Raw genomic sequence first — 14,044 nt, 5'->3', positions numbered from 1 at the left:
AATCCCATAACAGGCTGTTTTTGTTCCATTTTGTTTTTTTTTTTCTGGTCTGTAAGTCAAATCTCAGTCTGCAAGTCAAACCTAAATTTTGCGGCCAGAGAAGTCTGTAACTCAAAAAGTCTGTAAGTCAAGCCGTCTGTAAGTCAAGGGTCCACTGTATTTAAAAGTAACTCACTGCATTTCTCACTGCATTGGCTGTTACTTCTCTGTCACTTTTCCATAAGTTAAAAAGTGGCATAAAATTAGGGAGGGGGGGGAATCTATCAATATGCCTCTAAAATTCCCTTTAAGATATAAAAGCATCTATAGAATATTAGCTGCTACACTAATAATTCCCATGTGAATTACTTTTGAAATGTAATTTTAACTTAATTAAATCCACAAAAGGTAGCATCTTACAGGCAATTTCAATGTTACCGTGTTTCCCTGAAAATAAGACCTAACCTGAAAATAAACCCTAGTAGGATTTTTCAGGATGCTCGTAATATAAGCCCTACCCCCAAAATAAGCCCTAGTTAAGTGAAAGCCCTCCCTCCACCACTGTGCAGCAACCAGAAGATGACATGACTGTATTTGAATAAACGTAGATTATTGTACATGGGGGGAAAAAAACATCCCCTGAAAATAAGCCCTAATGCTTTTTGGAGCAAAAATTAATATAAGACCCTGTCTTATTTTCGGGGATACACGGTACTTCCAAGTTCTGCTATATAAGTGATGCAAACAGTGCAAAATCTTCCCTGCAGTGTCACCTATTACAACTTAACACATTTTAATACTCTTTGATAATTTATTTACATCAGGTCTCCATAATTTATAACCCATTAAGCCAAACACAGCCAACTTTTCAAATATGACAGCTCCAGAATTACTTCTTGCCTGCTTGGGATTATCAAATAAACACACAACAGGTCACACATTGTGTTGGCCCCATTAATTCTCTTGGACTCCATATAAATTTTTTTGTGCTCCATTTTCAGGAAACAGTATAATTGGAAAGGGGGGGAATGCACAGATGAATAAACAGGGAAGTATTTCAAAACTATCTAATAGAGTTTTGTAGGGGTCTTTAACTGTACAATGGTACCTCGACTTAAGAACTTAATCCGTATTGGGACTGCGTTCTTAAGTCGAAACATTCTTAAGTCGAAGCACCATTTCTCATAGGAATGCATTGAATGCAAATTCTTAAGTTGAAGGACCAGTCCCCATAGGAATATTGGCAGGGGGACAAAACCTATAAAATATTGTGCTCTTACCTTCAATAGGATCACCAAAGAATTCATTATCATGTATAGAAATCAGCGAGTGACTAAACAGAGAGCTAAAAAGGTAAAAGAGAGGGATGATCCGACTAGAATCTTCTAAAGACATAGGTGAGCCACGTGATATCACCTGAAGAAGGGGCACCATAGACCTTAACAGAAGAAAACAAAAGATACAGAACAACTGTCAATTTATAGACATGACTAAGAGTGGAGGAAAAGGGTTCTAAAATCCCATACAGAAGGATACATTATTGTCTACAATGTTCTTTTTCAGAATTCCACCCCCCCAAATTAAAAGGCACCAGAAAAGGCACTTTCAAATACTTCAAAGCACTAGGTGGACACTAAAGAAAAACCAGAGCCTCTGCCCCCAGTTCATCATCTAATTAATCAGATTTAAAAGGAATTGTGGAGAAGGAGAAGGAGCAAGAACTGGGGCAGCAGTTCTTGACTGCCAGATAAGTAAAACTGGTTTCCTCCATTTGCCTCCCATTTTCTTCCTAGGAGGCCGTGAGTGGCATGATCTGCTGGATGTGGAAAAAGCTAAAGTACGAAGTATATCAAACTTGATATTCTTATCAACGTTATGATATTCTATCGCAGCATCTTCAGTGCTGTGCTCCTTTGCACCGTCGTTGTTTAGTCGTTTAGTCGTGTCCGACTCTTCGTGACCCCCATGGACCAGAGCATGCCAGGCCCTCCTATCTTCCACTGCCTCCCGGAGTTCTGTCAATTTCATGTTGGTTGCGTCGCAGACACCGTCCAGTCATCTCATCCTTGGTCGTCCCCTTCTCCTCTTGCCGTCACACTTTCCTAACATCAAGGTCTTTTCCAAGGAGTCTTCTCTTCTCATGAGATGGCCAAAGTACTGGAGCCTCAGCTTCAGGATCTGTCCTTCCAGTGAGCACTCAGGGTTGATTTCCTTTAGAATTGATAGGTTTGTTCTCCTTGCAGTCCAGGGGACTCTCAAGAGCCTCCTCCAGCACCACAGTTCAATGGCATCAATTCTTCAGCGGTCTGCTTTCTTTATGGTCCATCTCTCACTTCCATACATCACTACAGGAAAAACCATAGCTTTGACTATTCGGACTTTTGTTGGCAAGGTGATGTCTCCGCCTTTCAAGATGCTGTCAAGGTTTGTCATCGCTTTCCTCCCCAGAAGCAGGCGTCTTTTAATTTCGTGGCTGCTGTCTCCATCTGCAGTGATCATGGAGCCCAAGAAAGTAAAATCTGTCACTGCCTCCATATCTTCCCCTTCTATTTGCCAGGAGGTGATGGGACCAGTGGCCATCATCTTAGTTTTTTGGATGTTGAGTTTCAGGCCGTTTTTTGTACTCTCCTCTTTCACTCTCATTAATTCCTCCTCACTTTCTGCCATCAGAGTGGTATCATCTGCATATCTGAGATTGTTGATATTTCTTCCGGCAATCTTAATTCCGGCTTGGGATTCCTCCAGTCCAGCCTTCCGCATGATGTATTCTGCATACAAGTTACATAAGCCGGGGGACAATATACAGCCTTGTCACACTCCATATCCAGTTCTAACTGTTGCTTCCTGTCCCCCCCTTTGCACCATCAATACACAAATGTACCAAAAAGATAATCATGTCTAGTTTGCTAATCGACAGACTTCTACTCAAAAATAAACATGACCAACATTCCATCTAAGCTAAAAGAAACAAAAACAAACTAACTACACACAATGAAAACAACCAACTCTATAACCATCAGTTTAATATAAAGTCCTGCTGGATTTACAGAATTTAAAAAGAGATACTGTATTTTTGATTTACAACATATAACAAAGTATCATATTTTATAGATGATGATGATGACGATGATGATGATGAATAACAACAACAACAACAACAACAATAATAATAATAATAAAAACAACTTATGCCCAACTATCAGCCAGAAACAATCACATCTAAGTAGCAACTGCAATTACTCCATTCAGTCACTAGCACCGCTGAGGAAGCGTACCTCCTCAGGAAAAAAAAGTAAGAAAGGGAGGACAGCTGGGCAGATACTGCTCCCCAAGGGCCCCCAAATAAGCTTCACACAGTTAACATAATGAACTGTGTGCATGCAAACACACAGGCCAAAATCCAGTAGGAAGCTGCAAGTAGAGCAGGCCCATTGAATCAATGGACCTTATGAGGAGTTCACCCACCAAATCCCCTATTCTAGTTGCAATTTACAGTACTCCCGGATTTCAGGCACATACTCACAAAATAGGAGGGCAAAAAACACTATTTTCAGATAACCCATATGTCCAAGTAGCTCCAAACTGAAGTGGGGTGAGTCTCTCCCCTTGTTCAGTTTTGAGAAGAGGTGTACCCATTGTTCTGTCCATGATCCACCTCTCCACACATATATTACAGCATACATTGCTTTAAAAGAGACATTCCCTCTTTTCTCTCATATAAGAAATACTTAGGAATACTTGCCACCTTGAGCTTGCATAAGTACTTCCATTAAAATTAATTTTAAAATGAATCTATTAACAGGCACCTTCTAAGCAAAGAAAATCTGTTCTTTTAAAAACATTAAATGTTGCAGCCCCAGTAAAAATTAGACATACTGTAATCACCTAACATAGCCTAGTGTGATTTTAGAACTTCTCTCTTTCAGTCTCATAGTATTATTTCAACCTCTACAGCAGTGGTCCCCAACCTTTTCAGCCCCATGGACTGGCTGGGGAAGGCGGTGCTCGTGCGCATGCGCAAAGGAGCAGGGGCGCTTATGCAGGTGCATGCATGCTCATGCGCATAGGGCGGCACAGCGCTTGTGCAGGCACGCTCGTGTGCAGGCGCAAACAGGCTGTGCAGGGGGGAGTGCGTGTGGGGGAGGTCTGTCTTTGTGGCCCAGTCCAGCTCAGGCCACGGACCGGCACTGGGACGCAGACTGGGGGTTGGGGACCTCTGCTCTACAGTACATGCTGCTTAATATCTGATTAGATTTTTTACAAGAGTACTACATACCCAGTAATCATTCGCGTTGTCATTGAAGATATTAAATACCAAAGATGCCTCAGGAACCTGGCATTAAAAGCTAAGCTGTACAAAAGTCTAAAATAAAAGATAGGGAGAAAAACATTATACAAAGGTATCTTAAATTTTTTTCACTATCTTTCCCAATACAACATTGATAAAGACATATTCTAGCAACACTAGTGCCTTTGAAGGATGCTAGTGCTTATTTATCATACCAAAAGTAATCTATAGCCAAGTTTAAGTGTATTGTATTAGCTAAAATCCGTCACAATTGTTTAAAATACAAATATAATCAAATAAAATCAGAATAAAAACACGGAGATATAAAATAATAAGAGACAAAAGTAATCAGAGTGATCTGCTTAGTCATCCTGTTCTTCCAACCATTAGCGTGCTCTTCCACAATATCATGCAGTTACATATCAAACTTTCAACTACTAAGTAAAAAACTGTATTAAGATTAAGGTAATATAGAAAGATGTAGACCACATTTTCTAACTTTTCAAAATTGTTAATCTTCTGTTTATAAATTCTTTCTTACTCACATACTCTGTGTACATTCCCTAGGAATCCATAAAACACATATGAAATGTCCAAGAATATTTTCACTGGAAAACTGAACTAAGGCCCTACACATCACACACCTGAACATTATTAACTCATCATGGGGGTCATGATAAACTGTAAATCCAAAGTCCTTGAATTTCTAATGCTATGTATATTGTTATCACTATGAAAAGAAGAAGCATCAAGATTCACAGCAAAGATCTCGTGCTGCAACTTTTATCTCCAAGGATACAATTCAAAGGTTTTTTTTTTAAAATCCAACAAAATTAAACTCTTCTGAAAACCATATAATCTACCTCCTCACTTTTGGAAATAATTATAAAGGAGGGATGCGTGTCGCAAAATTTTCCAGTTACTACTCCCCAATTACATATAAATTTGTAAGCATAACTTTTCATGTTACTTTAAATCTATTTATTTGCGTGTAATAACAAAGTACATCTCTCCCAACACAAAAGCAAAATGGTGCTTAAAGCACTCTCTGAGAGGTTTACAATTTAATTATGCAGGCTACCCATTGCCTCCATCCCCCAGCAGGCTGACTACTCAATTAACCATCCTCAGGAGGAGGGAAGGCTGAGTCAATCTTAAACCAGCCACCTGAGCTTGTCAGGATTGAACTCAGGTTGTGAGCAGAGGCTTGATTGCAATACTGCAGTTTAATCACGGTGCCATGAGGCCTGACTTGCTTTATCTCCAACTGAAGCATCTATCCTGTCCGTGATCATACATTTGTAATTATTACTTTGCAGCTTGCATTACTTTTACTTTGCAAGTACTGATGCTTGAAATCTTCTACCCTCAGAATTTGTCAAGCTTCTGTCATCTAGGCATTTAAGTTACAACTGAATATGTGCTCGATGCCAACAAGTCAGAACTGACTGATAGCGACCCTAAGTGAGATATTTAGGAAGTGGTTTTACCAGTTCCACTCCCCCAATCATTTTCCATGGCCAAGTGGGGATTTCCAACCCTGTTCTCCAGAACCCTTATCTGTCACTCTGTCTACTAAACTACACTGTTTAGTAGTTATAACTAGACCATGCTTATTTTCTCTTCTTACAGGTGTGATTAAATTTTTTTTTTAATCACCGGTTACTGTTCTAGTATTTCCTTTTAATTCTTGTTATTTTAATATATCTAATGCTTTAATCTGTAGAGTTTTAAGACTTAGTGGCAGAATGAAAACATTTTAAAATTTAAAAATATTAATGGAATGGAGGAAGAAATCACCGCAGTTTTAACTCTAAGGGCTTCAACAAGGCTTGTCATAGTTTTTCTGTTTTTATTTTACGTTTTTTGTCAAGTCAAAAGATCCTGTAGCTCAGTCTCTTTATACAGAACCAAGCAGGCACATCACTGTTCACAAGGGTACCTGATTTATATATTTTTGGCAGATGCTTTTTTTGCCAAATTCTTCCTGGTACAATGGGGGAGATTAAATGACCCATTAAGCTTTATTTAGCTGAAGCACTGCTATAAGTTAATTAGCTGAAGGCAAGATTTTCAGTCTAGGTCATAAATTGGGCCCAGTTTCCCACTGAGACCATTTAAGTTAATGAAGAGAATACAATAGAATGAGACAAGCTCATACGGTTGGAGAAAGGTCACTACAGCGGGGCTGCGTATTTTGACACTTCCTTTAAACTGGAAGGTGCCACAGGTAGAAGGTAACAGATGCCACTGCAATTACATGAGATTAAGAGAGTGGCAGACCTCCACTAGCATGCAACTGTAAATGAATGTTGCTTTCCTTACAATTCCCTCTCTAGAGTGTCCTCCTTGCACCAACAAGGAAAATGCACTTAAAAATTTTAACACTGATACATGGATATTTTATCAATAAGGGTTTTTTAAATGTCCAAAGAGTCATATTAAACTCATATGGAAATGTTACTTTCACTGTGAAGATCATTTTACATCAAGTGCACTCCAGAGATACCTATAATAACTTTACTAAATATAGGCACATTGATTCTTTATGGCTATAATGTCAACATTCCAAATTCTCATCTATTCAGGGTGACACAATGAGTTTTCTTATAAGAAAAAAGTAGCAAGCGTATTATCAGTAATCAGCTAGACTGATATTTTTCAGAACTGCAATGACAGAGATGCAAATTTCAGTACAGTATTTAGCCACAGAGGTGAGACACAAAGTTCCTCAATAAGGACAATTAAAGCAGAGACATAGTAACATTCACTCTCAAAAAGGTACAGCATTTGACAGAAGAAGCCAACGCTGCTGAATGGCTATGGGAAAATAAAAGATGTGCCATCAAGTTATTTCTAATTCTGGGCAACTCTCATTAGGTTTCCTTGGCTAAACTACTCTGAAGCATTTTACCAGTCCCTTCTTACAGTGACACTCTGGAACAGTGCCCAGGACTAAACAAGTTGCAAGTCACATAACTATATCAGCCACACATGTTTTGGATTATCTCAGTTCCCCTCTCCCAGGAACACACTGTGGACCTCAATTCTCAACTCTGGCTCTCTACCCAGATGCTCTGATCCAGTGAACTACATCCACCCTTGACAATGCTTGGAAGTAGCCATGGGCATGAATTGATTCAGCCCAGTTTGTCTAAATTTAGACACGCGGTGCCACAGGTGCCACATGTTCCCTCCCCCAACCCCCTTGGCCAGCTGCCCCACTCACAAGCCGGTGCACACTGTCCATGTCATCCTCCTGGGGCAGCTGTCCACTCCAGGCAGGAGTTTGGGCTTCCCTTCCCCGCCTCATCCAGCAGCCAGCCACTTAACGGTGTACAGCAAGAATCCCCATCTGACCTCCTCATTTGAGTGGCCGGCTGCCAGAGGAGGCAGGGCAGGAAAGCCCACCCCAGTGGAAAGCCACCCCAGGCAAATGACCTGGCCAGTGCACACCAGCTTGTGAGACAACCGGTCAGGCTGGGGGTGGGGGGAGGGAATGCACCGCACCTTCAGTGACGTGTGCACTAAATTAGACTAATTTAGTGGGAGGCTGCTGTACTCAGTTCCAGAATGCCCAAAAGGTTCTTACTCACGTGGAGATACTATCCCGATACAGCAGCTTCCTCACAAGAAATTTAATTTAATGCACTGATCTCATATATTGGCATTGGCATTCTCATTCTCTCTCTAGAAATTTAAGCAGGGTTCTTTGAAGGAAACACATACCATAGCTGCACAATTAAGGCTATGGAGACTACACTAATTACACACCTTTTCTACACAATTCACCAATAAAACACAAGTCAGAGCAATGGTGCATAGAAATCCTGTAATTACTATTCAAAGCAAGAGACCAGTTGCAATAAAAGGAGGTACACTAATTCAGTTTTTGCTATGATCTCCAGATCTCACATCCTGCTCTAATGCAATTACTTGACAAAGAACTAATTACCCTAATCAAGTGATCACAGCTTCACTGACATCTCACTTCCTTAAACAGCTATAAACATCAGTAGACTAAAGAAAATTAGTTTTCTGTACCACTGTTTACAAAGCAGTTAGAACTAACTGTGTTTACAGCATTCCAGAAATACCAGGGGTATCTCCAGTTAACTTTCTGTTCCTCATTCCTCCATTTACCAGTTTTGATATGTTCAAAACACACCATTTATTTCTGAAGAAACATGAATACAACCTCCCTAATCTTTGCACCTATTTGGTATATTTTCCACTGTTTACTGGACAGTCACATTTACATTAATCTGTCAATATCACTCATACACAGGCAACCTCTTAATTATGAAGATGTGTATTTTATACTTTTTTCCTTCTAACTAGGTGGCACCTCCACTGCAATACTAAACGATACTAAAACTATTTTTGAAATTTCCCCCAAGAACATAAGTGAGGCTGCTGTTTGAGGGATCTAATGTCTTTTCGGCTTCACAAAATTAGCTGTGTGGTTATGGGGATCGTATGTGAAATATTTCAAATGTCTATATGATAATAAAGACGTTGTAACTCGCAATTTCCAGGAATTTATGGCACTGTATTTTTATCATTGATTTAAACAAGCCACTCAACAGCAAACAACCCATTATGTGCCTGCTTTATAACATTAGCCAATAATACACTAAAACATTCTATAATCTAAAACAGGATTGGCAAAATGCAGTCCTCCAGATGTTGTCAGACTATAACTCACATAATTCTGCACATTTGTCTAAGCTGACAAGGCTGCTAAGGCTGATTACCAGCTGTAACCCAATGTCTGGAGGGTCACACTTTGTCCATCCTGAACAAAAATGATATAGCAGTGGAGGAGCTCTCTGGCTCTTAGCTTTCAAACATTTACAGATCATCGCAACATTTCTTTAGCGTTTTCTCAATAAGTACATAAGTTTACAAAGAAAGAGGACAGGAGAAGAAGAAATGAACAGAAAATACTCTTATAAGCATATCAAAGCTGCCATGACCACCATTTATCAAGAGTTCAAAACCCAAATAATACTGCACTGTCCCAGATAATAATGCACTGGAAATTAGAGGTTACATCTTTCAAGTCAATGAACATAATGATGATTTAGTCCAACACTTCAGCTAACAGTAAGATGGGACTAATGCAACAGGCTACCTTCCTCAATATGACACTTTCAAGATGTTCTGGACTACAACCCCTTATTATATCCTATTGACAAGGATTATCACAGACCGTAGTTTAAAACATCTGGAGTACTTTGGGTTGTTGAAATAACAGAGGCACACATGAATCATCCCAAGAGAAGTAGGTTTAAGTTTATGAATGTGCAAATCTTTTACACTTGCCTGACTTTTGGCACCATCATCCGGTGCTGCACCATTAATGTGTGGCAAATTGAAGCCATCAGAGTGAAGACCTCTTCACTCGCTGAGTCTCTCCAAACCATGTTTAGCAAAGTATTTGTCTGCTGTTTAGTATCCAGCTTTGAAAGACACTCCTCGGTTATATACTGCACTGATATTCTTCCATCTCCCTGCAAAATAAAAAGAGAAGAATATTTCAAAGAAGACTTTTTCCATACTGATGCTGCTCCTTTCTGGTGAAAGAGGGTGAACACTGAAGTGCAGGACCAAAACGCTTATTGGGGTGCCAACTATCTTCTTCCACAAATAACAGAGTATCAGCCTTGCATTTTGAATGAGTGAAAAATTGATGCCAGTGTGCTTCTGAATCTCACAACACCAACATGGGGAAAGGTTTGCAGGAGCAAAAAAGAACATTAACCTGCACCATTTGTATTGTCTAAATAAACATGTCTGCTATCAAAGGTGAAAAAATGTTTTCTTTTTCTTTTTCTTGACGGATTCTTCCAGTGTCTTTTCTGGATTTTTAATGTAATACCATAATACTAGTTCCACAACATGGAAGCTGCCATGCAAGGGAGCTAAACAGAGAAGATATCCGCTCTGAGCAAAGGCATAACCACAATATGGTCAACCTAACCATTCTACAGATACAAGTAGACATGCCATGTTATAACAATGGCTCTCTCTGTACATACCTCACACCTCTCAAATTAATTTGCATGGCATTCAAGCATTCAAAGTTCATTTTATATGTACACAAGTGGATGTGAACAAAATGCCTTTTAAATGACTAAAAGGTGATGAAAAATAATAGCCCACAGCAAAGGCAGGACTGTGATATAGTTAACCTAACTTATATTTAAACCCCCCGTACTGGAGCTCTTGTTCTGTAAGCATTCATCTTATATAGTATTGTCATTAATTATTGACAGTTAATTTTTGAGCGCTACAATCCACACATGCTTCTAATTTGTTCAGTTTGTACCCTCTTGTCAATTAAAAATAGTTCAGTTTGTACCCTCTTGACAATTAAAAAATAGTATATGAAGCTACATATCAGAAGCGAGATTGTAAAGCCCAAAGTGTAGCAGAAAACTATTATATTTTCTTTTTGATCTATGTATTTTCATAGCACAGTTTGGGAATATATTAAAAACATAAGTCTGGATTAACTGGACAGATGCCTCACTGAACCTATCAGAAAGTACTTCTGAGAAAAGATGCCTAAGACTGTGGTATAAATTATGGTTAATAATTCTTAAGAATTGCTTTAAATTTTAAGACATTAAATCTGATATAGTTTTTATCACTAGTTCATATTTCGCTGTAAAAAAGAGGAGAACCAGGTAGCATTTATCTAATTACAAGGTGTGGTTCTAATATCAGTACTTTAGTATTTCTTCATTACCTTAACTTGACAAATCAGAATGCTATTTATAAATCTATAGAAGGAGAAGAGAGGCTTTTATACACAACCTCACTGCTGATCTTTCTGAACAGCCATTAAATTCTATGCCCCCATTAGAATTCCATTCTCTTCCACAATAAATCACAGTACATTATGTAGCCACCTGCGTAATGTTCTACTTGACTGCAACTGACAATCCTAGCCATATAAAAGCCATTGTAAGCAACCTATAACAAAACACCTGCAAACTGGGTGGCAAGCACTATATATACACAATTCGAACAATAACAGTTCAACTTTTGCACTTTCCACTGAATGAAAGGAAACCTACAAACTGTTCACTCGTAAAAAAAGACCAAGGCAAATAGAAATGAAAGGACTATTGCTAATGTATTTTGCTGCCCCAAACTGCAGGGTTACAGCAAAGCATGCCTGCTCCAACTTGAGCGTTGCCATTATAAAATTTATTCAAGATCACTTGAAAAAGTAAAAGTATCAAGTGAGCTTGAAGACACAACACTTCCCAGGTAGGTAAATAACTACTTGCGATAGGGCATGGCCATGGTTCTCTTTAAAGGTTCGGGTTCCCTTCCAAGTTTGGAATAGAAACAGCCTTTGTCACCCTAACAGCCTGACTTATGCTAAGGACTAACTAGTGGGAGTGCAATTCTCTTGATATCCCTTGATCCTCTTAATGACCACGATAACCTCTTGTCTCAACTGGCCAGACTGGACTTACAAGACACAGTGCTACAATGGTTTGCACCCTGCCTAAGAAGTGAAACACAGAAGTTACTATAAGGTAATTGATCTTCTGCCACATGACCTCTGTCTTATAAAATTACACATGGCTCTGTAGGCCCCCAAATGCTCTTTTACATGAAGTTGGTGAGAGATGTCATCTAGGTCTTTCATGCAATCACTGTTGCTGATGAGATGTAACTCTACCTCTCTCTCCCACCAAGGATCTCAAGAACGCTATGGATGTCTTCAAAGACACGTCTGGAATCTCATCTGAAATTTAGGAGGGAGACCAAGCTGGTAAGATTGTGGTTTCATGGGTTTAAAAGTGTACAACTAGTCCTGGATGGAATTGCACCCTCCTTAACATACCACATGCTGACCTAGGTAAACCACAATGAGGTGGTCATAACTGCCAAATGAACCAGTTCCTAATTGGACCAGTAAGACATGACTACTGTTATCCATACTCTAGTTGCCTCCAAAACAGACTATTTAAATGGACTTTATGTGGGGTTGTTTCTGAAGACGCCCTGGAACTACAACTGGTTCGAATTGAGGACATCCAGAATCTGGAGGGAGGGGGAAAATCTGAGGACATGGTTTTGATTGCAAGGGTATCAGTACACTTCTGGGCCTAATTCAAAAATACCTCCCTTAACTTTTGAAGCATTTCTAGGTTGTGCACCAGGTTTTCCAAGGCCCACTTTTACCCATACAATTTTGGCCCCATGCTAATGTATGTCTGAAGGCACTTTCTTGAATGTCTGTGTCTTATCACAACTGGCAGAGTTTTTTCAGCAGAGTGGATATGATTTAAATCAAATTGATTTAAATCAAATCATTATTTAAATTTTAAAAAATGGATTTTGAATGATTTAAATAAATAAAATTGATTTTTTTAAAAAATCATTGATTTTTATCCACCCTACTTCTCAGTGGCAGTCTTGAATCTCTGGAAATCCCTTTCAACAGACTTAACCTTCCCTCTTGTTACTCTAGCATTTCAAAGGCTTTGAAGACCATCTTGTTTAAGGTTGCTTTTGACAGACATAGCAGCTTGTGTCGCCAAAGCAGCTTTATCAAGCAAATTTCAACTACAGTTGTTTGATAATCATATAAAAATTTATTTTTACCATCCTTTCCATATGCTGCTCTGCATGGGGAGAAGCATAAAAAGTACTTTAAAAATGTAAATAAACTAATAAATACTTACCGGCGTTGAAGTCATCTTACTAATTTCTTCATCTTCAGAGTCACTATTTGAATCTTGACAATCTGTACCTGTTGTAGTTACTGGTAACTGAGAAAGAAACATCTGGAGAACCCGCAAATACACGAGTAGCCCTTCTTCTGAAAGGGATCCTACAGAAAAATGGTTGTAATTAATGAAAAAATTAAGAGCATACACTTCTGCTGAATAGGACTCAATTATAAATCATTTTTTATTATCATTTCTTTGTAAGACGTTGAACAACTCTCATGAATGACTTAATACTCCAAATTACACATTAAAAATTGTTCTATAATACACAGTACATGTTATCTGAGTAAGTCAGTTGCAATTAGGTCCAAAAAAAACAACCTACTTAGGCTAAATCAGACTTATTCCAATGAGAACTCAACTGATCTAGGCCGGTTCCAAATTATACTATAATCAGAAACTTCAATGAGTAGGTTGGGATATTAAAATATCCTTGTCATCCTTATTCCGTTTTGGAAAATAGAACAATATTTTCTAGACCTCACTGTTCCTAATAAAAGCCTAACAACCACAAATGCTGCAATCAACAAATGCTGCAATCAACAAAAGTTGTTGCTATTATGTGCTGTCAAGTTGGAACCACCTTATAGCTACCTTAATAGGGCTCTAAAGGTTGGTGAGATATTAACCAGTTCCACACCCCCAGTGAGTTTCTGTGGCTGAACAGTGATTTGAACCCAGGCCTCCTGAGTCTTAGTCTATCACTCTACCCACTGCACCACATTGTGTATCATCAACAAAAATATAATACTGCAAATATAATTATTATGATGATGTCTTTTTCAAATACTTTTAGAGAGTCAGCCACTGAAGCCTTCTGGCTACCCTGTTTCCCACTGTAGCATTCAACGCTGAAATCAGGCTCAAATCAGGAAGACCTGCCCCTTTATTCAATTCAGGCATGGCAAGTCCCCAGTGACTGAAGGTACTAGTTCTCAGCTAAATATACCTCTTTAGGATAACATTAGTGCAAATTGAGTAGAGCAGTGGTCCCCAACCTTGGGCCTCCAGATGT

At 39.0% G+C, this 14,044-nt stretch overlaps 1 protein-coding gene across 3 annotated transcripts in view; it reads right to left on the bottom strand.

Annotated features, from left to right (window-relative positions):
• UBE3C (ubiquitin protein ligase E3C) overlaps positions 1-14,044 on the bottom strand; it is a 64,048-nt gene that overhangs the window by 33,174 nt on the left and 16,830 nt on the right. For all 3 annotated transcript variants that reach the window (XR_013537730.1, XM_020779712.3, XM_073002891.2), the window contains exons 9-12: positions 12,982-13,130; positions 9,596-9,783; positions 4,256-4,342; positions 1,260-1,417 (exon numbers count right to left, since the gene is read on the bottom strand). Coding sequence is in view for 2 of the 3 variants with exons in the window: in XM_020779712.3 (XP_020635371.3) it covers positions 1,260-1,417; positions 4,256-4,342; positions 9,596-9,783; positions 12,982-13,130 (582 nt within the window). In the remaining variant the exon portion in view is untranslated. The remainder of the gene's footprint in view (positions 1-1,259; positions 1,418-4,255; positions 4,343-9,595; positions 9,784-12,981; positions 13,131-14,044) is intronic.

Source organism: Pogona vitticeps, chromosome 6 (assembly GCF_051106095.1).
Source record: "Pogona vitticeps strain Pit_001003342236 chromosome 6, PviZW2.1, whole genome shotgun sequence".
NCBI lineage: Eukaryota > Metazoa > Chordata > Lepidosauria > Squamata > Agamidae > Pogona > Pogona vitticeps.
Note: the sequence above shows the minus strand (reverse complement) of the source record. Positions and strands in the feature narration are given on the sequence as shown.